A 25,705-nucleotide genomic window follows, 5' to 3' on the forward strand; every position below is an offset into this window, starting at 1 on the left:
AGAAGTAGTAGACGCTATAACTTTTATTGGGGGGGGGCTGACGTCTTGTATCTTAAATTGACCTTCCAAAATTCACCCCCAAGTGACATTTTATAGCAGACTCATAAAGCTCTGAAAAGAGAGAGAGAGAGAGAGAGAGAGAGAGAGAGAGAGAGAGAGAGAGAGAGAAAGGGAAAAAATGACGGAAATGCTTACAGCCATACACTCATCTCTTGCAGTGCTAGCGGGTACCAGTATAATACTTAAACTGAAAGGCAACATAAATCAATCAGTGCCTGGCTATGTTTTATGCTACCCATTTCCCTGCTCAGGAAACACTAGTAAATGTGTTGCACATAAACTGCTTTAGAACAATATTGCTATATGGGGCACGTAGCTATGTCAAAGGTAGAAATTCAGTTTTTCCTTACTTTAATTTTTGTAAAGGCCACACCTCTGCCCAGCCACAGGGCATACACATTTGAAAGCTTTAGCCCTATAGCAAGGGTGCTTTAAACAGCTCCTGACATATTTCTAGTCAGAAATATAATAATAATAATAATAATAATAATAATAATAATAATAATAATAATAATAATATATTTATACCCCGCCCATCTGGCTGGGTTTCCCAAGCCACTCTGGGCGGCTTCCAACACAATATTAAAATACAGTAGTCCTTCAGATATTGAAAGGTTCCTTAAAATATGATTGTACAGGTCATCCCTTTGAGAATAGAATGGTTGGGGGGGTGCTTCTTTTACACGCCTTATTGCAGGCAAAGGCAAACTGAGCCCTCCCAGATGTTTTGAGACTACAATTCCCATCATCCCTGACCACTGGTCCTGTTAGCTAGGGATGATGGGAGGTGTAGTTCCACAACATATGGAGGGCCGAGTTTGCTGATTGGTCTCATCATCAGGTTTTGGGTCCCCCCCTCCTTTTTTTAACTAGGTCTCATGCATGCACGTGTAGCTAGATCAGACATTTAACAATCACTGTATATTTTGTGAGGCCAAATGAATGGATCTTCTCCGTTGTTTGCTTTTAAGTATCATGGCATGTTCTGAAGTTTTTTTTAAGGCGGTCTGGCACCTTGGGAGATATCCTGATAAGTTTGTTGGCTTCTCTGCCAACCAGAGGCATTCCATAATCATACGTTAGAAATTTCAGGGGAGCTGTTTGGAGGGAGTTAAATGGTATGCATTACTATGACTTGATGATAAACATCCAGACATACGGTTCACTTGCAGGATTGAATCACTGACTGCAAAATATGACATTTGGATAGATCCCCGTGCTCCCATAGTAACCTTTTTAGTGTGCCACATCCCATAATGCCTTGTGCGCACTTTTAAATGTTTTATAGTTATAAATATGCTTTCGGTTTGATATGTGGGATATTGATATCTCAGGGTTTCCCTTCACCTTTTAGGAATAATATTTCAAATCCCAAGAGCAATAATAAGCTAGAGGTACAGACTTGGGATTTGGATCAGGATTAAAAAACATTTTGTCAATTTATAAGGATGTTACTTATACTGTACTTTTAATGGAAAAGGAAAGGAAATTGGAATAATATATTTTGTATGGCAGTGAAGGAAAATTACACAGTTGTTCCACTAACCTATTATTTTAGGCTTCCAACATTTTGCTAGCAACTCATTTAATCATCTCATTATTTTTGTAATACATATTTTGTCTTTTTCATTTGTGGTTTGAATTAATTGGCATAATGATCATGTACAGTTGACTTAGTTCCATAAGGTCTCTGCATGTAGTATTTATTTTTGTTATCTTTGTTCAGGCTCCCTATTACTTTCATAATTCTTAATGACCATGTTGGGTCAATTATGGTTTCCAGCGGAACCAATATCCACAGGATATTCTGAATATATATATATAATATTATCCCTAACACAAAGATTGTGACTGGCATTTGGCTTAAATTATCAACTTGGAATGTCTAACTTTCAACACTTATGTTTTATAAGCATTATGGGTACACAAATTCACAGCGGAAACTTTCACTAAAGTAATATTTCTTCGGATGTTCCTGGTATTTTTCTCAATTTCTGTGAGCCAGAGAGGCATTGACAGTCACTTTCTTTGAAGCAGCTGCTGCTGATTATATATTTATTTTTATCCTGCCTTTTCCCTTAATGGGACTCGAGGTGGCTTGCAGATAAAATAAGAACTGCTAAAAACATGGGGAAAACAATTAAGCACTGATAGAATTAAAACTATCTGTCTGTCTATATATGATATAGCTTGCTTTTTGAGTCAGACGGGGCTAATTCACATGAAACTTTGGGCATATCTGTGAATCGAAGCGACTGATGATCTGCTCGTGATGAGGAGATCTCAGGAGGTTGCCTTGTTATGACCATGTATCAATATCAAGCACATCTGCGGTCTGCTGCGTTTGGTAGGTCACCACAAGCTCGGGCAAAATAGCATTCAAAGATGTGCCACCCGTAGCACTTTAAAGGAAGACACCACTGATTTGATCTGGAATCTTACGTTTGAAAAGCTTGCACACTATCCTACAAAGCCTGTGATCTATGGCTCTTCCAGGGCCAACATCAAGTTTCAAGAGACCCTGGGCAAAGTACTGTTGTGGGACTCCCTGGAAATGAGGGCCCTCCAGCAGCAGCAGCAGCAGCAGAGGCTGGCCCCACATGCCCATTCCCACTCCCAACCCCAGAGGCAACAGGATTACTGGGTAGTGGTACATAGCAGTGCAGACCTTGAAGAACAGGCCCACATCATTGGACTCCCCAGCACTTTCACCAGTAAAACCAAGCCGCTCCCCGGACAACTGGGAAACACTGGCCTGCGAGCGCTCCAGTTGGAGAACAGCCTTTACCAAAGGTGTCAAGGGCTTTGAAGACACTCGAACGCAGGATGCAAGGGAGAAATGTGCTAAGAGGAAGGCACGCTTGGCAAATCCACACCGTGATCAACTCCCGCCCAGAAACCAATGTCCCCACTGTGGAAGGACGTGTGGATCCAGAATCACTTACGGACTCATTGTTAAAACCGTGTTTATGGAAGACAATCTTACTCAGCTACGAGTGATCGCCAAAGAAGAAGAATATTAGATGGGTGCCTTCTCTCTTGTCTTTCCAATGCCTGTTGAAGACCTTTCTTTCTCTTGTCTTTCCAGTGCTTGTTGAAGACCTCTTTCAGCAAGCTTTTTTAAGCTGAGATGTTTCCCAGTCTGCATTTGGACTTGTTTTTATGACATCTTTATTGTTTTATCACTTGGACGTTTGCCGCCCTTTGTGGGATATAAATTTAATGATAAATAAATAATCCGCACAATGTAACAACTGCCGTGTATACATTATGGGCACACATTATAGCGATGGAATTTAAATGATGCAGGTAAGTCCAGCCACACAGGACTGACAGTTCAAGGTCAGTGCTCCAGCCAAGGCCGCCCCAACCCAACAGTAGTATTTATTTATATTTTATTTATTTATTAGATTTATAAACTGCCCTTCATAATAAGATCTCAGGGTGGTTCACAAAATATAATAGTTGTAGTGGAACCATGACAGCCTAGAATCTGTGCTAATGGCAGCCCTGCATTACTGGATTCTGCCAAGCCATTTAAATTTTCTCACAATGCAATACCCTCTATGCAAGCTCTTGTCAACACTGAGCCAATATAAATATTTTTAAAGCGATAGATGATTGAGAGATAGATAGATAGATAGATAGATGATAGATATGGCTGCAGAAGCACAGTGGTGGTCAGCACATTTGAATACTCAGTATTCTGAGAAGACTTCACCCCTCCCATATCCAAGAATCTGCTAATGTTCTCTGCTGATTCTCCAGAGAGGAGGGGGCAGTTTCTGCTCTCTACTTATTCCGCTTCACCTCACATCAAAGAGAGAGAGAGAGAGACTGAGTGTTAGAGAGAGATCGTGTGTATAAGGTTGCTGCTAAGAGCAGCTGCAGACACTCAGTGCAGTTCAGCATTTTCGCTTAGACCTCATATAGCTCTGTACATAGTTGTGTATTATAGTTGTAGATAGAATAAAAGAAGATATTCTACAAAGCTGCTCTCCAAGTCATTTATGCTCTGCTATACTCTGCTGTACTCTGCTGTACGACGACTGTCTTCTTGTTGGAGTGAGTCTGGTGCTCATAGCTCTGAGTTGTGAGTCCACAGCACTTTGACCTGTTCCTGTGCAGAAGGTGGTCTCTGGAAGTGCTACCCCAGCTTGCCTGGCCCAGTCGGGCTGAAGTGGATGAGTCCAGTCGGTGGCACTGGCTCAAGGGCGATGCTGACATATTCATTATATGTGTTAGACATTTTTGCTCACATTTTGAAAGCCAGTGTGGTGTAGTGGTTAAGAGCGGTAGTAATCTGGGGAACCGGGTTCGCATCTCCGCTCCTCCACATGCAGCTGCTGGGTGACCTTGGGCTAGTCACACTTCTCTGAAGTCTCTCAGCCCCACTCACCTCACAGAGCGTTTGTTGTGGGGGAGGAAGGGAAAGGAGAACGTTAGCCGCTTTGAGACTCCTTAAGGGGAGTGATAAAGCGGGATATCAAATCCAAACTCTTCTTCACTGGATGGGTTTCTTGGTCACTAATGAGATAGCTTACATATGTTAGCTTCTGTAAAATACAGCAAAAATATATTTTAGAAGAGTATATTCTGGGGGAGACAAATGTGTATATGCTTCTGCTGGGAGATATATAAGGTAGAAATATGTTTCGCAGAGTGGATGTCATACTGGTAATTCAGCAAGCCGTGTCCCATATAAAGCAATTGCAAATATATCTCTGGCATTCAAGCGGACCCAGCGGAACGTGTGAATTTTCGTGTTGCGATCTGAAGCCAGGCTTAATGTGTCGTGGACTGCCTGCTACAACATTGTTCTAGGTGGCTCCAAAGGATTCAGGTAACGTGGAAGAAAAATGGGCCCAGTTGTAGCTATTGAGCACTGTGCTTGAAAGGAGTATGTCGCTACAGCTTTGTCTATTGTGCTTCGTTTTCAGATGGGATTTGATAATGCTAGTGTCTGTTTCAAGTGAAGTGTGTGCCAGATTACAGATAGCTAGCCCTAGCATTTGAAAGCTGTTAATTGTGGAACTTGTGAAGAAAATGAACTCGTTCTTTCTGAGGTGGCTATTCAAAATCTGGGCCTCCCCACTTTTTTACTTTTTTGTGTGTGTCATTCTAGAGCACTGTGGGCTTCGCTTTTATTTTCTTCCCACATAAAATGCACAGAGCGTACAGACGCTCTTTCATTTGGCAGCCTCTCCCTTGCCTTCTTTGCTTGGGAATACTTTTGGGTTGTTAAGGATGTGCCCCCATGTATTAAAATGAAATTGTCACTGCTGTGTGGTGCAGCGTAACATGGTTTGACACTCCACGCCCGCAGCTACAGAAAACAGGCTTTTATTGCATTTATTCTTTCAGAGACAAGAGTCTCTATAGATTTGCTGCCGACGTATGCTTAGTTAAATCTGAATGAAGCCAAAGTGAACAATCTTCGGCATCAGTCGTTTTGTTCTTTGTCGAAAGGTCCATAGCCCACGTGGTTGTGGCAGCATTTAAAAAACAAAACAAAAAGCAGGTGTACAAAAGATTGCAATGATTACAAGTCAAGAGGGACAGTTTTAGTGCCTCCTCCTGAAATAAAGTAACATGCATTTTGATACCATTAAATCATCCCCTATTCACATTTTCCAAACTGCCTCTGAAAACCGCTATAGGAGAATGCAAACCCCGTGTTGACACTCTGGAGAGCATCTTCGCACTCCAGAAGAATGCATATTACCATATCGCATATTTTTGAGTTTTTGGGTCAGCCTTTGGGGGCTGTATGTTAATGCACTGTGGAAGGAAGCTGAGGCAAGCTACGTGAAAATATATTGAGTTTATAGCAGTTTTCTTGCTGGAGGCGCAGCAAGCTGGGGGCCAGAAATTCAAGTGGCAGCCAGTATTGGGAAGAGAGAGAAAATGGAAAAGGTTGATACATGTTTGCAATGTTGGAACTTTCTATACTGTCCCTTTAGCATCATTTCTTTGGGGAAATCCTACCAGATCTTCTTTCAGAGTCAGATATGAGTTTTCGATTTTCACAGCTTGGTATGGCTGGTCTGCTGGGGATGGAGCTTTTAAGCAGAAATGGGCTGATAGCAGCTCCCTTTTCTGAGCGGTGTGGATGAAGTATGTTTTAAGGTTAGCCAAGGCGTTTTGAGGGGATTTAAAAACTTTTTGGGGTGTTGGAAGTATGTGACCAGGGTAGGCAACTGGAATTGATTTGAACTGATTTGTTAGTATATACTGTATTTTTCGCTCTATAAGACGCACCAGACCACAAGACGCACCTAGTTTTTGGAGGAGGAAAACAAGGAAAAAATATTCTGAATCTCAGAAGCCAGAACAGCAAGAGGGATCGCTGCGCAGCCTGCATTCGCTCTATCAGACGCACACACATTTACCCTTACTTTTTAGGAGGGAAAAAGTGAGTCTTATAGAGCAAAAAATACGGTATTCTGTTTTTGCATACAAAGTGTAAGTTTGGAAACGGGGACGAGGGCACCGTGAAATTGCATGGATGCACACAGAATGTTATGCAAGTTGCTTCAATACTGAGCCCAAAGCACAGAACCATGCCTGGTTTCAGTACTAAATTTGAAAATACAGTGGTACCTCTGGTTACGAACTTAATTCGTTCCGGAGGACCGTTCTTAACCTGAAACCGTTCATAACCTGAGGTACCACTTTAGCTAATGGTGCCTCCCGCTGCCGCCGCACAATTTCTGTTCTCATCCTGAGGTAAAGTTCTTAAGCCGAGGTACTACTTCTGGGTTAGCGGAGTCTGTAACCTGAAGCATCTGTAACCCGAGGTGTTTGTAACCCGAGGTACCACTGTAATGGTTTTCATCACGATCCCTATTTGCATGCTAACTAAAGGTGGCTGGGAAACAGAGAAGATCAGGAGGGAAGGAGGAAATGAGAAGAAAGTTCAAAATGTGGTGTTAAAGGAAATTAGGTGCTTCCGTCTCGTGGAAGTGGAAGTGTGGTACCCAGGTAGATTCAGCTAGCGGAAAGCTTTTTGTGACCGTTTCTTCTGGAGAATTGGACCTCTGAAGTATAGGGGGAGGGGAATTACTGTCAGATGCAGAACAAGACAATCATTTTGGCTTCAGAAAATGAGAAATGCAAAGTTGGTAAGGGGATAAGATTCCCTCAACCAACTTGCTACTTCAGTCTCTCAGAGCTTTTCTTCGGACAGCAAAAAAATGCAGGAAGGACCGGGGGGGGTGTTGTTTTCCTCAGGAGAAACCGCTCTGATAACAACTGCTGCCATTTTGAAAATTACAATCCTTATGTTTTGTTCCGATGGACTGATTTAAATCTTTTTTTAAAAGTTTAAATTTAAAATATTTTCCCCAATTTACCCCGGCTGATTTAACTTTCCCTTCTGTATTGCTTGTATTGTGGTTGAGGAAGTTTAGTTGGGGTGGGGGGGAATATATTATCCCGACTGAAGGCCTTACCAGGGAGCATTTCATAATGGTGATATTGTCTGGGAAACAGAGGGTCACTTATGAAGGGGGGACGTGCATACCCCACCCCACCCCATTTCTCAAGGATGCCAGGAACACCACAGCCCATTCAAAGTTTATTGTAGCCTGCACCTCAGTGAAACATGTTTTTAAAATGCCAAAAGTAGCCAGTTTTCCTTTGAGGAAAAATTGCAGCGTTTGAGACTTTTTAATAAAATATTGTGCATGTTGTAGGGAAAGTGGATAGGGGAAAGTCTCTCTCTCTCTCTAAGAATAATAATAATAGTAAAATCTGGGGCCATCCAGTGAAAATGAATGCCGGAAGATTCAGGGTAAACAGAAATAATTCTTTGCACTGTATATTTATAGCACGCACAATACACTTTTAAAGCACATGACTTCCTCAGAATAACCCTGAGAATAGTAGCTTCCCCTTCACAGAGTTATAATTCCCAGTCCCCTTAGCAGCCTACAGTTCCCAGGGTTCTTTGCGGGAAGTCATGTGCTTTGGATGCACATAGTTAGTAAAAGTCTAGCAGGAACTGAAAAATGAGCAGCCGGTGGGAAACGAAGAGGAAGAAAACTGGGGGTGGGGAGATAAGATGTTAAAATATTTTCGAAATGGCATTTGAAAATTGAGCGGCTAATAAGAGTGGGAAGAGAAACATCAAGATGGCCGGTTGGGGAGTCATTTTTTCAATCTGAATTAATGAGATGTCAAATTTGTAAAAAAAATAAAAAAAAAATTTGAAAAGCAATAAAAAGGAAACATATTAAAAAGAAATGTGCTTTAAAAGTATTGTGTGGATTTGAAGGGAGTGACGGCCACCAACTCGGATTGCTTTAAATGGGGATTAGGCAGTTTCATGGAGTATCTGTAGCTATTAGCCATTCTGATTATGTACTACCTCCAGTTTTAGAAGTTGCTGGAGAATCCCTGCATGTGGGATTCCCATAGGCATCTGGCTGGCCATGGTGAGATCAAGATGCTGGACAAGATGGTTCATTGGCTTGATCCAGCAGCCTCCTCCTCCTCCTCCTATGTCCACGTGATTTTCAGAACACACACACAAAAAGGTAATGTTGTAAGTGTAACTGACACAGAGACTTGGATGTACAAAACCAATGCATCCAGACAGAAAAGCATCGCCATTCCTGTTAAAGCATCAGTATAATGGAGGCAGGCGGCACGTTTCATTATCAAGTGATATAGCGTGACTTTTTCTTGATACCTGTCATCTGATCGATGCTCCATAATTATTATTATTTTTTCTCTTTCTCAGGATGGAATCTACCGAAAAATGTGAAGTAGTTATTCAGCATTTTAATGGGAAATACCTGAAAACACCCCCTGGTGTGCCAGGTAAGTGTTGTGTGTTCTCTCTGTGTGATAAAATATGGAAGCTCCTTTCCCAGAAATGGTTCTTGAGGAGAGTTCTGACTTGACATTTCACATATTGGTGTCTCCCTCTCCAATTTGCATTGAATTTGTGCTGTTGTATGTCTTCGGTCTAGACACCCCCACCTCCACATTAAATATATTAATAAACAAACCAAATAAACTGGGCAGGGGGGGGAGAAAATGAGAGAGCAGGGGAAATAGATTTAACTCAACCTATGGAATCTCATTACATAGAAAGGTCACTGAACCCATTTCCCACTATCATGAGTTCTTACTTGCCATCAATGTATTTACTGTCCTTTATGCCACAGCGACTGGACCTAACGGTCAGGGGTCCCTTTACCTTTACAGCATTTTAGATTGAGCTTGAATTGCTGTAGTGTTTCCTCTTTGTTGCTCACAATTACAGCTTCCCACATTTTTATTTGTTTTTCTTACTAAAATAGAGAGCAGAATGAGAATGCATGTGGGCACATTTACGTATTATGCGCAAGATCTAGGTTGACTTATGAGTATAAACAGTAGTTACATGTGAATCCTGATGATCGGAATTGGAAAAGTATGTCACCTTCAAGTCACACAAAATGTTGTGTTGCACTTATGGCCACTTGGAGTAGAATATTATTGCTATTATTATTATTATTATTATTATTATTATTATTATTATTATTATTATTATTATTATTTGCATACCACCCTTCACCTGCAGATTTCAGGGCAGTTCACAACATAAAATTACAATATAAAAATCACAAAATGCATAGTAAAAATAAGAACAAAAAACCTCCTCCCAGGAGATCAAGGTTGTGTACATCTTGGCAAGTTGTACACAATAAGCAGCAGGTCTTGCCAATAGCTTGCATATGATGGAGGTGCGGGGGCCCCAATGCACATACAGTATACCGGGCCCAGGAAATCCTGTTAGCATCCCTGGTGATGGCATCCAACCTTTCAGTGCAGAAAAAAATACATCCATTGGAAGAGACACTCACCCACCCCACACCCCGGTTAAATAAAGTAAATGTATGTGAGTAGATTCACAAGTTATCCCAGGGAAACTCAAGATCGGTCACAGAATATTGTGGTACAATTCTACATACAAAGATACCAGCAGATGGACACTCCTTCTCTAGCAATTGCAGTAGTTGCGATATGAACCTGCCTAATATCATAGCTACACCCGATGGAAATGCGAAGGATAGCAATGATTTTGAGCAGATTTCCAGTCAACAGAATCCTTGTCCTCTGTAAACAATCTCCCACGTCACTCAGTAATAAAATGCTCTTAGCATATGTGAGTCAGCTGGCCATAAATGCAGCAGCTTTATGACTTTTAACTGTAGGATTTCCCCAAGTTTTATATACATAATATTGAATTCAGAGTTCTCATCCAAAGGAAGTGTTAGGTGGAACTGCGCCATGCGTAAATTATCTAGAAACTATGGGCTGTTTTTTAAAAAACAAAAAATTTACATAATGTTACCTACAACCCCAAAATCCAGCATTCATGCTATGGCAAAGCTTCCAGCGGCCAATGATGCTGCAAGAACTAAATTTACAGAGATCATGTTTGGGCTCAGGAACTATTTCAGTGTCCTTTAGCTTTTGGAGAACTGGGAGTGAGTGCAGGGAACTCAACTTCCAAGTTTTGGCTTCTGAACAGGAACTCTAGAGTGGAGGCAAGGAAGGAATAAGGACGAGCGAATCTGTCAAATTATGATTTCTCTCTCATTCCCCCCCCCCCATCTCGTCTTTACATCTGCATGGGTTTCTACATGGGTTTTCTTTCTTTCTTTCTTTCTTTCTTTCTTTCTTTCTTTCTTTCTTTCTTTCTTTCTTTCAAAAAGAGCTCATGAAAATTCACCAGTATTTTAGTGCAATTTTCTCTTGATATATGCATTAGTGTATTTTGCCTAAAATGCAAATTTTGTAAGCAATTTTCTGTAATGCACTTTTCTATATTATTGTTATAAATATATATACATTTTTATGCACGTTCTATATGCATTTTTGAGCACACATTACTTGACTGGAGAACTGCATTGCAAAACTCCGAGAGTGGAAATTTTGAAGGATGGCTGGTTTTTTCAGCTTGCATATTATTTCAAGAACTGTCAGTTTGGTAATTTTGCTGTGAATTGTGAACGAAATTTCTGTCCTATTCCTAGCAAGGCCTTGGAATCCCTGAATGGGAGTCAAGCCCTCTTTCTCCTTACATCTGTGGGGACAATGCCCCACATCTTGCAGGTCTAAGCTCCAGTCCTATTGGATTCCTAAATGGTCAGCCTTTTGATGGGCAACAAGGATAAGCATTATTAAGCAAGTCAGTACTTAGACGAAGAATGGGGATAAACAGCAGCTCAGCACTATGATCAGCATTTTGAATAACCATTTTGATTAACATATGAACATATGTTTGATTAACATATGAACATATTTTGATTAACATTTGATTAACATATGAATATACTGTTTGGAAAATAGAACCCTTGAAAAGCTGTAGCCCTTGGCAGAACTACAGCTCCCATAATTCCATTTTCTTTTCTACCATCGCAGCTGCTGTTGCCGCCACTGTTTAATAAGGCGTGTGCGTTGGGACATGGGGGCTAGCAGAAAAATGGTCCCTGGTTTTTCTGGAAGATCCCAGATCACTTCTGAATTAATCCTACGAGTTTAGGAGAGACCACCCATCTAAGATGCTGAACTCCCTGTTTTAGGAGGTTTGGCTGTCCCCCAATTTCCCAGTTGTTTTTTTTTAATCACCATTTCTCCTCTGGCAGTCCTCTCATTTATCTACTTCATATGTTTTCTTCCGCTTAGATCAAGTCTCTTAAGTTTTTCTTGCCTCCTTTTTGTATTTGATCTAGATGCATGGCATTTTTATTGATGTTGTGGCTAGGTTTTCATTTTGTTCCGCAAGTTACCTTGGGCATATCCAGTCTGGAAGTGAAAAGTCAGTATAAAAGTATCTAAATGAGTAATAATATAAAAAGCTGGTGCAGAAAAATAGCCTTGCTGTAGTTTTTTACCCTCTAGTGTCAGTGGAGAAGAGGCATTTGTGAAGAGCTTTCTCACAAAAGGAGAAATTTGAATGAGGATATATACTGTATAAGTGTAAGCAGATAAACTTGGCTTTTTAATGTACCCTCCAGCTAATCTTCCTGATGGCACCTTTCTGTCTGTTTTGCAAAAAGGAACATTACATTTCAAGATTCCTTTATTAAATGCTTATCTCTCTTCCCCATATAGGTGTGTCTGGGTGCTCTGAGATGCTTATGTAGAAAATATTTTAAAGCAGTTACATTAGCCGTCTGTCATTAGAAAAATAAGGATATGAAAACAAGAGAAAACTGCATCTCAATTACATGGTATATTTAAATTACAAATGTGCTTATATGCTGCCTGGTAGAATTTGATTTTAATGATCACAGATTGGATTGATTGCATATGTGTACATGGTAGAAATCAAAGCCCGTTTTTGAATTCTAATTTATCCAGTGGCTTTCTGCTTTCTTCACCCTCAGATATGCTTCTCAGTGGGATATTGTTGTATTCTAAAAATCCCCTGGAAAGTGACTCAGTGAACTCCCCCTAGCCTTGTAAGAGAGAATTGCGGATCTGTAAATATGATTGATTCGGAATTATCACAATTTCATTGATTTGTATAGGGCAAGCATTTGGGTGTAATTACCTAAGCAGGGTGCTGTCAAAATACATCTTTGAGACAGTTGTACTGTATTGGTTATTATACTCCTTAAGAGCTCACAATAAAAAAAAGAAAGAAAGACGGAATAAAAGAAATAATAATATTTAAGATACAGTGAAAAGTTATAAATTGCTCCATTCCCTGTTGGTGGGTTTAGCTTGTCCTTTACTTCCTCCAAGACGAGAGGGAGGGGAAAAGGTTAAGTAGAAGTTTCTTTATATTCATGTAGTTTCCCCTCACAGCTTCTACTCAATTTATAAATCTCTGTAATAAACCTGGATTTATGCCTCTCAGCAAAGATAGAAGCATTATGCTTTATCCACCTCCAGGCAATTACTGATCTTCCTGCATGGCGAGGCAAAGAGAATCAAGTCTCCCAGTGTATTTGGAAAGGCACAATCAGAGTCTGAAAATTATCCTCCCAGTGCCGCAATAATTGGCATGAAAGGGAAAATGGGCTCTAGTTATTGCTGTGACCTCTTTATGAATTTAAGTAGGAAATTCGGAAACTTGAGAGCATGAGACAGAGGGATATGTGTGTGTAAATAATAATAATACAGATATATACCAGTTTTTAGCTGATATACTGACCAGCTGTCTGGCTGCGAGAAAAGATTTACCAATGAGTCAGAGGTTAAATACTGTTGCTTCACACTTTTCACCTGAATTCCTAGCGGACTGTTAGAAGAGTCTGTACAGAATGGAGCAGATTTCATGTTTGGGGAAACATCTTGTTTATTCCAGGTTTCCTCTCCTACTTGCTAACGAGCCTTTTAATGGAAACATGTAACCTTTCCAGTAGTGGATTTGACTCATTCCCCTCACGACGGACAGTTTCTCCCAAAGTTCTTTTTGCTTTTTGGCTTTGATCACTCTCAAAATATGAGAAACTGGAGGGACAATAATAAGCAGCACTAAATATACCTTCCTTTTTTAAAACATCAACAACCTGTATTTAAATTGAATGGGAATTGCTATGTTTATCCATATCATGCCCTCAACGAGGCCCTTTTGGTATTGATACTGAAAATCCATCTCATCCGGTTTTGGACATTTAATTTTGCTTCATGTTCTTTCATAAGCTTGAATATTTCTCTTAGGCCTCTTAATGCCTTCTTCTGCTTTAATTATTGTTCCTAAGAAATAGCTTCAAAATGGGAAATTACACACTTAAGAGCAATATATTTCCTTAGAAAGAGTAACTGAAATAAAACTTAATATCCTGCCAGAAGATTTACTAGGAAGTTCTGTACTAGTAGCATCTTAATTTTTTTATTTTCTTACCCTTAGAAACAAGAATCTTTTTTTTTTTTTTTTGGCACATTTCTCTCTTCCTGCCTCTCACCCTAGCTGTTCAGATTGCTGTTTAATAGTGATACATTAGGAAGAATTACCATGAAGGACATCCTACCAGTACTCTTTCCTGGAGGTAGTTTTCTTCCATATTCTGACATATCTAACAGTTTATCCTCTATCCATACCCATTATGCATCATAATACTTTAAAACCCTCAGCTTACACATGGGTTACGTTCAGCCAGTTCCGAGGGCATTCTGGCGGTTCCATTACTGCGAAAAGTGAAGTTACAGGGAACCTGTAGAGCACCCTCCCATCAGATGTAAACAGCAAAACTTTTTGTAGACCTCTGAAAGCAGCCCTGTTTTGGCAAGCTTTTAAAAATGTTTGAGGTTCTGTTTTGTTCCTTTATATTTTGTTGGAAGCCACCCAGAGTGGCTGGGGTAACCCAGTGTGATGGGTGAGGTATAAGAAATAAATTATTATTATTATTATTATTATTATTATTATTATTATTATTATTGCTTATATCCTACCCTTCCTCCTCAAGGAGCCCAGGGCTATAAACAGACATACAATTTCAAACCAAAAGCAAAGCAGAAACAGATTAAAACATTCTTAAAAATAAAAAAATAAAATAAAAACATACTTCCAATTCAGTGATCTCAAGTTTTGCCAGGAACATTATTCAGTGCTGGCAGCTTCTCAGCACTGGAACTAAGCATTTTCTGCCTAAACTCTTTGCCAGTCAAATCGGCAAATTGGTTCATTCCCATTGTGTTGTAGGTGTGTTTCCCTTGTGCAGCATCGCAGTTGTGTTATTCAGTTGCTCTCCCAATACATGCATGCAGGTCCATTTGTAACTGCAGATTGTATGGAACGGGGAAGTTTGGGCTAGCTGTAATCTCCATATTGGTGCAGAATTCAGTGTACAGGTTGCTCATAATTTTGAGTATATTACACTGATTGTGTCCCGAATGCACTGGCTGCCAATTAGTTTCCACCACCCTGCCCTCCCAGAGGGTGAAACCAAGGCAACAGCAGGAGTAAACAAACCAGGCAGGGCAAAGTTATGGGATTTAAAATTGGCCACAGCTTTTATTGATTACAGATATTGGTGGGCTTTGGCACAAGCATTGGGTATATATCCATTATCAGCCTCCAGATGGAGGGCTGACACTTAAGCAGGGTTGTGCCAGGGGTGGAGGGCCACTTGAGATGTGGGTCTACTAAGGTGGCCCTCCCCAGGCAGCTGAGGGAAGCTGTATGGCCCATCTTCTCCACTCTTGGCTTCTGGACAGATACTTGCACATAGACTCCTCTAATGTGGTAACCCAAGATTGCACCTGGCTGCTTAAGGCTGGGGTGATTGTTTCTGGGTGGTAGTGTCAATATTTAGGAGGCATTTGGCTCCACCCCTGGCTCCTCACAGCATCACATGCGCAATGTCAGGGTGTTGTGGGACATCACGTGCATGGCGTCCCTGTGTCACATGGCATTGCACCCGGGTCCCCTCAATCCTCTTAAGAAGATGACGCCTCTGTTGTTGTGGGTGTTTTGATGGATTGAAGGTTTTTTTAATTGGATTTTATGTTTGTTTGTTTTTTACTTCTTTTTATTGTAAGCTGCCCTGTGGCCTGTGCAAAGAGTGTTATTATTGGTATTAAGAGTGTTGGTTTTGGTATTAAGTAGTATATAACTATGTGAAATATGTAAACCGGGGTGGTGGTGTCACTGCAACTTTTGATGACATGCCCTGACACTGTTGGATGGCACGATGACATCACAGGCATGTATCGATGACATCACAGGCATGTATCGATGACATCACAGGCATGTATCATGGAAGCTATGACAGGGCATGCATGAGGTAAACTGGTTGAATAAAATGCCAGTGTTTTCCCTGCTTAGTGTGTTGGTGAGGATAAAAAGGGTGTCATAAATTGCTGCAAGTACACCCCATTCAGACAGTGTTGTCTGTGAACATTTTGTACTGAAGGTAATTACTTCATTTTTAACATGAAGCTTCTGCTGCCATCATCTCTTTTTATTCCGTGTGTTTTTTTCCTCTTCTCCTCCTCTTGTATTCTCCTCAGGCTTTCAAGTCATTTTAAAACATTTTGGATTTAAAGCACTGAGGAGTTAATAGAGCTTTAGTTATAAAATATTTACAATCAGAAACTGGATGATATTTCCCAGATTGCATGATCTTTTGAAGTTCAAATATGACTTAGATTTTCTTTTCAAAGAGCTCCTAATGGCTCTCCGTGAATGTCCCCTGACACTGTAAATCAGCTACGTCATATTGAGTCATCTTTTTTTATTATTATCAATCTTCCTTCCCCCCCTCCACCTCCTACATTAGTCTTCGTATTAGAGTACTGCTTAAGTTATAACATTTCCCCAGCACTCTCCCTAGATTAGAACAAAACCTTTCCTTGAAGGTTCAAAGGAATGTGAATAATTAAAGTTAAAAAGAAGTATGACACTTTTCAGAAGTTTCCATATTGGAGCCATTTTAATTGGCTTTCCACTGCAAAAAGAAATAGCTCTCTTCTCTGCATCTCTCTGTCTCTCTCTCACTCTTTCAAAAACAAAGTGTTCACTTGGCTAGTTATTTAGAAGTAATGATAATTTTTTCAATAATCAATCGAAGTGAACACAAACTCTTTAGCTTTGAAGAGCCAACAGTCCCATGAGGACATGACTTTGTCAATGAATATGTAGCAATTGAAAGTCAGCAAGGAACTGTTGATTTTTTGGTGGTCACGTGTGGGAAGAAATATTCCTTTTTATTAAAGATAAGACACAGCTTTGCAGTGACATGATCCCCGAGTTTATCTATAGTCTTTTCAGTGCTGTGCCAGACTCAAGCCTGAGAAAATGAGTCAGTTTCACGGTATGGATCTTGCTGGGGGTGCATCTAACCTGCAGGAAGTCAGCTGCAGCTGTGATGGAAAGGTTCAGTTCTTGGACAGAATTATTTACATACTAAGTCTATTGTAAGTTCAGTCCCTTGAGCAGCAATGCAGATAATTTTTTACAGCATAAATTATTATTTTTCAAAAGCATGCCATCCTGTAGAGTTGGAAGACAGTAAGCGCTTGGCCTTTTATTAAGCTATCTGAACAACAGTATCATTTTATACCCAGAAGTTTCTGCCAGATGTTTCAGTGCTCCATCCATTAGGCACCTGTTGTCTTCTCCCATGCTTTAAATTATCTTTTGATTGCTAGTTAATAGATCCCCCTTGGCCACTATTTGTTGCATAATTTTGCTACTGGAGTCTCTGCCTCCTACGGTGCTCTGCAGCTTTTTCCTCGAAATATAGATGAGATCCATCAAGGGTGAGGGCAAGAAAGTGTGAAATGAACCACCATCCCAGTGCTGAAGAGTTTGCAATAGTTGAGGATTCACTAGCGCTGAGTAGAAAAGGGAAGGGCTCTCTCTCACACACATTGAAGCTAGGGTGATCCATAGAAACTGAATGTTGGAAAATTCAGGGGGAAATAACTTCACTCAGTGCATAGTTACACTATGGAATTTGGTACCACAAGATGTGCTGCCCATCAAGATGTGTGAGTTTAAAATGGAAATGTATATTTTTTTGAATGATGCACCTATCAGGGACCGCTTGTCTTTAGAATGATTTTTATTAGTTGTTTGTTTGTTTTACACAAAATTTGACATTATTCAGTGTACTTTCAATATAATACATTTTGACTTCTCATCCTTATGTCTGTGATGTTTCTGTCATGGAATATTTACCTGCTGCCATAACTGCTGTTTCTTTTTTTATTGTATTATAACTTATAACACAATCATTTCTTTATTCTCCTTCTCTGGCCTGCTATTCAATTCCTGTTCGTGATTTCATTTAGCTATAGTTCCCCCTCCCTCAAATAGTCCGAAAAGAACCTCCACTCTTCGACAAAGTTCTCGTCTTTTTGATCTCTTATTTTTATGCTGTCAACTTTGCCATCTCTGCATAGTCCATTAACTATAAAATCCATTCTTCTTTTGTTGGGACTTCTTTCCACTTCTGCGGATACAGGATTCTGGCTATGGTAGTAGCATACATAAACAGCGTAACCATCTCTTTTGGAACCTCTGCCCCTGTAATCCCCAAAAGAAATGCTTCAGGCCTCTTGGGAATGACTATTTTAAACATCTTTTTAATAATAATAATGTAATGAATGCTTGTCTTGATGGTCCTATATCCTATTCCCTCCAGTAGCAGAGCCAGTACACTTCTGAATTTCAGTTGCTGGGAGTCACAAGCAAGAGAGTGCTGTTGCGTTCATGTCCTGCGTGTGGATTTCTCACAAGCATCTGACTGGGCGCTTTGATGCAGTCCAGCAGGGCCCTTCGTACAGTCTTTCAATTTTCATGAGCTCATTATTCTCCCATCAGCACCAGCCATAGCTGTCAACCGCCCCTTATTTGGTGGGAAAGTCCCTTATCCCAGTGCTGTGTCCCGCTGCTGTCCCTTATTGATGATGTCCCTTAAATTTCCCAGGTTTCAAAGGAAGCAGCTCCTCTCCCTCCCTCCCTGCCGGCCAGGGAGGAGGGAGGCTCCAACTGTGTTGCTTGGCTGCGTTGCTCACCCAACAAGGAGTCTAAGAACGACTGGGGGGTGGAGCTTGCATGCCTTGTGCCGATCAAATCGGCCGCATTGCCTGCTCAGCGCTTCCCAGCGGAGGGATGACGGTGGTTTTCCTTGCTGCATCCCCTTTGCTGGGTTGCTGTGCTGTGGGAACCACCGCTTGAGGCTTCGTTTGGCTGTTGGCTGGGCTTTCTGCCTTTGGCTTGGAGGGGCTCAGAAGTTGAACATACCTGTGCTGGGAAATCCCCTTATTTTGGCTGCTGATCCCTTATTTTTGAGGCTGCTGGTCCCTTATTTTCAAATTTGTAAGCTGACAGCTATGGCACCAGCGCTCTACTTTTGGTGGTTTTTGAGGAGTCCAAAGGACACCACAATGTTAGCACATTTTGCGGAGGGTGGAGAGAACGCAATCCTGTTGCCAAGACGGCCTGGGGGAGACCCCTTGCCTTATCTCTCTGTAGTAAAACATTTCCATTGCCAAGATAGACCACTGACTGGAAGGACAGGCATCTTATTCCTTTTTAATCAAGCAGCGGAGAACAGGAACGCATTAACTGCAAGCAGCCATGAGCAACACCCCAAAAGGTATGGTTGGGAGTTTTTCAAAGCACCCGTTTTGCACTCTCCAGCTCAAATTCTGCTTATGCACTGAATGTTTGCAGCTGCGATCTTTCGACTGGGCGCCTGTGGTCCCAATCATAGGATTTCATCATATGGCTGGCTGAAATGCTGAACCAGTCACTCAGCGCCATGGGAAATGCCAATAACCTGCAGAAACACACTTATATGTACACATGCAGCGAAAGGTCTTTGTCAAAGCATGGCCACTCTTTCGCAAATGAAAAGTAGCCTTTGGCATGGAAGGAATAACAACTGAGGAGGGTTGGACTCGATGGCCCTTGTGGTCTCTTCCAACTCTATGATTCTATGATTCTATGATTCTATGATTCTATGAGATCTCTGGCAGGACCAGTTCCGAAAGCAGAGGAGCTGCCATACTGAAAGATCAGCTCTTCGCAGAAGCGGCAAGTTAAAGGCAAGACATGTTAGGGAATGCTGGCGGTTTCCAACTTCCTTTGCCTTCCCGTATAAAATACACATCATGAAAATCAACCAAAGGTTGAAATGATTTCGTGGTTGCTATCTTAGCATAAATTGTGTGGGAACGAGTCATAGGGTGGGCTGCAGCGCTTCAGAATTCCATTACCGAGTGAGCTGGTGACTCCTAGCCAAAGTATAGAAAAATTGGTTTAATTTTCATGTCTTCAGTAAGTGTCTAAGTTCCTTCCTGTCTGTAAGCTAATGGCTACATTAATTATTGACTTCAGTGCACCTTAGGGGGAAAATGTTTAGGATATTGGCCAGCGGTGAAGGCAAGAAATTGTTTTAGCAGTCCTGTGAACCGGTCAGACATTTCCAGTTCCTGTGTTTATATAAGGGAAACCCCGCCCCACCCGCATTGTTCTTCATGTTATCAGATTTTATCAATATTGCAATTATTACCATTTTGTAATTGTGTGGTCTTGGATGGCCTCGGTGTTTTAGCATGCTCGATTTAATGCAGAAAAAATAAGAGGTTTCGATGGAGTGAAAATCCCAATCTGAGGGTTATAATTATTATATTTTCCTCACTAGTGTTGCGTATCCCCCACCCCCCCTGAAAAGGCATCTTCCCCTTGGCTAGCCCCCATTCTGAAAAGTTGTAAGCATTCTGCACAGAATCATTTCCTTAAAAAAATAGTTAATCCATTCAGCTCATTAACCTTTTCTTGTCAAAACTAACAGCTCATATTTCAAAGCTTGTGTATCAGGCTATTTTGTTCTAACTGTCCATTCTTTATTTCCTGCCTTCTTTTGCAATGTTTGCCTGATCGCTTGGAAGAGCAAGAGGGATGCATTTATTTGGAGATACATTTCTCTGTGGTTTCTTCCTGTTACTGAATAGTAGCATTATCTTAGGATTCCTGCTTATAGCATTTGCTTATTCCACCACATTATTATTATTATTTCTTTCTGTGTGGTTGCGCATAGATGTTGCAGAAACCTAAGCACACTTACTAAGTATTAGAGTAGACCAATTGCAGTTAATGCTCCAAAGTTAGTCAGCTCTATTGATTTCACTCAATCTACTCTGAGTATAGCTAACATTGGATACAGCCCTGGACACTTGATTTGCCCTACATTTTCAGAATAAAGTACTAGATTGTGCTACAAGCATGTGCAGCAGTATTTGGAGATGCTGCAACATAGGAAGGTGTGCTGCCATGTTTCCTAGCATTTCTAAATTCTGCCAAGCATGTTCAGTGAAGGCTGGCTAGAGTGTCTAACAAGAACATTCTCAGTTTCCACCACCCCAGTAACTACCAGGGAAGTGAGCAATAGGAAGCACTTCTGTTCTGCATAGCAGTTCACTTGAGACCGTAGTCAAAGGCTTTATTACTTTGCAAAACTTTCCGATGACGTTCAATTAAGAACATCCAGGTTCTTCATTTCTGGAGTGAAATGGGAGTGGGATCAGTGCCCCTATCATGCCCCTCAGAGAACAATCAGAGTGGACCTATCACTATCTGGGAGTGGCCGCCGAGACCATATAACACTAGTCCTGAAAGACCTACATTGGCTCCCAATACGTTTCCGAGCACAATTCAAAGTGTTGGTGCTGACCTTTAAAGCCCTAAATGGCCTCGGTTCTGTATACCTGAAGGAGCGTCTCCACCCCCATCATTCTACCCGGACACTGCGGTCCTCCTCCGAGGGCCTTCTGGCGGTTCCCTCACTGTGAGAAGTGAGGTTAAAGGGACTCAGGTAGAGGGCCTTCTCGGTAGTGGCACCCGCCCTGTGGAATGCCCTCCCATCAGATGTCAATGAAATAAGCAACTATCTGAAGACATCTGAAGGCAGCCTTGTTTAGGGAAGTTTTTGATGTTTTTAATATTCTGTTGGGAGCCGTCCAGAGTGGCTGGGGAAACCCAGCCAGATGGGCAGGGTATAAATAACAAATCATTATCATTGTCATGATTATACCTTTTCCAATTTATCATTATCATTATTATACCTTTTTGCAATTTATAGACCTATCATAAAAATAGCTAAGATGGTTTAAAAAGCAGTACAAAAGAACATTGGGGGAAAAGGGGGTTGAAACTATACAACATTAATACCTACGGTGGAGACTTTTTCTCCAGCTACAAAAGATTGTCAAAATAAAAATGTATTCAATTTATTTCAGGAAACTGAATATAGTAGGCACACGTTGCATCTCCACAGGAATGCTGTTCCATAGAACAGAGACAAGTTGCTGTGGAGCAGGCTTCTGATATTTTGGGGACTTTAAGGAAAAATTTTCCAACAGAATGCAGTGCCCTGGGTGTATAAGGGATAAGGAGGTCTCTCGAGTGATCTGTCCTCAGCTATATAGCACAACAGGCTATTTCAAGGAGCACAATGGTCCTGAAACACCATTGCCATCACATTGCCTCTCAGCCATCTCCCTCTGCTGTCCCTGAGTGTGCTGTTGGGGAAAGCAGTGCCAAAACAACAGTACGCCAGGGAAAGATTGATGTTTCCTAGGATACAAGAAGATACCAGGGTTGAAAAGGCAGTATCCTTAATCAGGTAGCAAATATAAGGATTCCCTCTAAAGGATCATGTCTCTGAGAGTAAGAAGAGAAAAATGTGGGATGGAAAGCAAGAGATGGAGACAATGAAGTTAACAGTGGCTGCAACTCTATTTGATTTGCAATCTATAATCTAATTTTCAACGTGTTCCTCAAGGAGCAGGTGCTCATTTTCCCCTACTATCCAGAGTCTGTTGAGTGAAATCTCTCTCGGTCCCACAAAGCACCCTGGTCTATCAAATAGGACACATTAAGGGAAGCTAATCCATCTGCTTAACCTCTTGTGTACTATTTTGGGTAATCTCCAAATCCGTTGTGCCTCTTTCCCCAAGCGCTGTTGTATAAAGATGCAATATGCTGCTCTCTTCGTGATCTTATCAGCTGCCAAGAAGAAGAAGGAAATAGCTGGATTGTGTTGTGCATCTGTGTAATTTTATTCCCCCTTCAAAGGAACAGCCCCACTTTTGGCTGTGACTGCTGGTACCCCACAGCACATTTCTTTCCAGTGGAGGCTTCTGTGAGTAGAAAGGGGGCAGAGGGGACTTTTCTTAATCCACTCTTATCTCTGCCAGCCCCTATATCCTTTATCTTCTCTAGAGAGTTGGGTCACCCTTTGTAACTGCAGGGAAAGTGGTGGGAAGCTGCAGGAGAAAGGGTGTTGGGGGGGGAGGGGGAGCCCAAACCATAGCTGTCAATGTTTTCCTTTTTTTAAGGGAAATTCTCTTATTCCAAATAGGATTCCTCACAAGAAAAGGGAAAAGTTGACAGCTATGGCCCAAACACAAAACTCCACCTGACAGAACCCTTCACTGGATCAAAGAGTTTTCCATCAGCAGATGTCTATGGCAGTGGTACCAGCTTTTGACCTTGGGCTAGTCACACTTCTTTGAAGTCTCTCAGCCCCACTCACCTCACAGAGTGTTTGTTGTGGGGGAGGAAGGGAAAGGAGAATGTTAGCTGCTTTGAGACTCCTTAAGGGGTATCAAAGGTGGAATATCAAGTCCAAACTCCTCCTCCTCCTCCTCCTCCTCCTCCTCCTCCTCCTCCTCCTCCTCTTCTTCTTCTTCTTCTTCTTCTTCTTCTTCTTCTTCCTCACCTGCGCTCCCAGAAAGCTTCTCTAGTGGTTTGGGGGATCCTCCTGAACAATGGGATGGGACACAGGAGGCTGCTAGGGATGGGGGAAATCTCCCCAAATCAGGCTCTCCCAGAATGAAAGGATAGGATAAGAAACATTCTTTCCAATGATACCCTTCATCTCACTTATCATAGCATCCTAAGCATTATTATTTTTATCAGCTGTTGGATATTTAATATATATGATTTCAAGTTAGTCCCTTTCTACTATCTGTCGCTGATACATTTAAAATATTACCTTTCACTTGTGGTTGGCTATACAAGCTGGCAACCAGTGATAAAGTGGGATATCAAATTCAAATCCAAACTCTTCTTCATATTTGCATTTTTTGAGTGAGTATCAAAAGTACCACCCTCTCTCTCAGATCATTCCCCAGAAAGAGAGAGAGAGAGCATACACAGAGACTTTCCCAAGGGATCTGTATAAAAGTCAGATCCAGTAGAATTAATCTGAACCTTGAAAGGAACTTAGATCTGAAAGAAGACATGGGAAAGAGTGTAGCTCATTTGTCATTATAGTTGAAGTGGGAAACTATGGTTTGACTGAGATCTCCAAACCAGGACTTCAAACCATGGTTTGATATTTGTGTTCAGTCCTGGTTTGGAGGACTTGCTCAAACCAGTTGGATCTACAAACTAATAATAATAATAATAATAATAATAATAATAATAATAATGTATTACTTATACCCCACCCATCTGGCTGGGTTTCCCAAGCCACTCTGGGCAGCTTCCAACAGGAGATTAAAAATACATTAAATCATCAGTCATTAAAAAACTTCCCTAAATAGGATTCAATGACTTGAAGTCCTATTCACTTGACTGTGCTTGCTTTGATTTTTGAGTATTATTTCAGCAGTACTTATGGTAAATAAATGTCCATGGTATGAAGAGTTCAAGAAGATATTTAAGAGTTCCGTTTCCAAAAACCGGAAGCATATTTGCTGGGCTTAATATCCAGTGATATCCCCAAGGATAAAAGGAATATCATCCTTTACACAACTGCGGTGGCTAGGTTATTAGTGGCAAAAAATGGGAAAACAGAAAAAATACCAGAAATATCAGAATGGCGAGTAAAAATCTGTGAATTTGCTGAGATGGCAAAACTAACGGCAACAACCAGAGGCTGTTCTAATAAAAAAAAATTCACAAAGAGTTGGAGTGGTTAAAGGAATATATGAAAAGATTTGGTTTTGGAGCTCAAATTTAATATGCAGTAGTTAAAGTTAAATAGTTAAAGTCCACAAGGATATAAGACGATATCATAACATCTATGGAACAACAAATACAAACCTCTGTCAACACAACGAGAAACAATGTAGAGAAGGATGAAGGAAAGTAACGAGCATAGGGGGAGGGAGGTATAGGGCAGTATTTGGAAAAATTGTCAAGGATATATATGATTTAAGAGGTCAAGAACAAGGAGTCAAAAGAAGCAGACTAACAGTAAAATTAGGAAATCTGAGAAGAATTTGGTACAAATGAAAACATGTGAGTCATGTTCTTGCTTGTATTTTGGTTTATTTTGTTTTTAAAGTCTTCTGTTGTAAAGCTTGTATATAAAATGAATAAAACACAAAAAGTAAAATGAATGAATGGTACATGTACACACACACACACACACACACACACACACACACACACCAAAAATTGAAAACTCCTGATTTTATTTCTGCAAAACGGGAGGCAGTGAATATCCTCTTCTCTCTGTTACCTTGGCAAAAACTAAAAATGGCAATGGCATCACCAAACATTCAAACTACTCTCTGCAACAGTACCGCGATGTTTGCAATGCAACAATGGACGGTTCAAGATCAAGCCCCCGCAACCATTTAAATGCGGCTGAGATATTTATTTATTTTTTAAGTGTTCTTGGAAGAAAGTAATCCATCCCAAGTCAATTTAAGCGTTGCTTGTTCTCTTTAAATATTTAATTACATTAATTTTTCAGAACAACAAAACAAACATTCATCAAGTGAAACTAAGCATGTCACCCTCAGATCTCTACATCTGTTGCTGTCCTGCTGTTTTCCTGCATAATTCAGTTTAATACGTTTAAAGTGTACACTTCATTAAAATTCTTAACATTCACTTCCATGGAGAGTTTACATTCTAGACAAGGGCAGGAAGGCAGGCAAGGAGACTCGTTAACTGCAGAAAGGTGTGGCTTCTTCCCCCCATCGCTGCTTTATGTATGTATGATGATGTGTATCTCGGTGCTTCTGTCTCAGCATGTACTGTCTTATCTATATATCTAAATCCATCTGTCTCTAGAATGAGTCATCCTTTCAGTGCCATCAGACATTTCCTTCCGGATGTATCTTTCTCCCTTGAAGCCTTTGTTCTTTATAGAAAATATATATATATATATTCTATCTTTATTCCTGCTGTCTCTTCTCCAGTCACATACTACACACAAAC

At 40.9% G+C, this 25,705-nt stretch overlaps 1 protein-coding gene and 1 long non-coding RNA gene across 10 annotated transcripts in view; one reads left to right on the forward strand and one right to left on the reverse strand.

Annotated features, from left to right (window-relative positions):
- Positions 1–25,705, forward strand: part of RBMS3 (RNA binding motif single stranded interacting protein 3) — a gene marked incomplete at its 3' end in the record, with an annotated part of 736,799 nt that overhangs the window by 588,815 nt on the left and 122,279 nt on the right. For all 9 annotated transcript variants that reach the window (XM_083468279.1, XM_083468278.1, XM_083468277.1 and 6 more), the window contains one exon: positions 8,807–8,886. In XM_083468279.1, the coding sequence (XP_083324405.1) occupies positions 8,807–8,886 (80 nt within the window). The remainder of the gene's footprint in view (positions 1–8,806; positions 8,887–25,705) is intronic.
- Positions 1–25,705, reverse strand: part of LOC310690078 — a 452,048-nt gene that overhangs the window by 175,925 nt on the left and 250,418 nt on the right. The window lies entirely within an intron of this gene.

Source organism: Podarcis liolepis, assembly GCF_965112155.1.
Source record: "Podarcis liolepis genome assembly, chromosome: 12".
Lineage (NCBI taxonomy): Eukaryota > Metazoa > Chordata > Lepidosauria > Squamata > Lacertidae > Podarcis > Podarcis liolepis.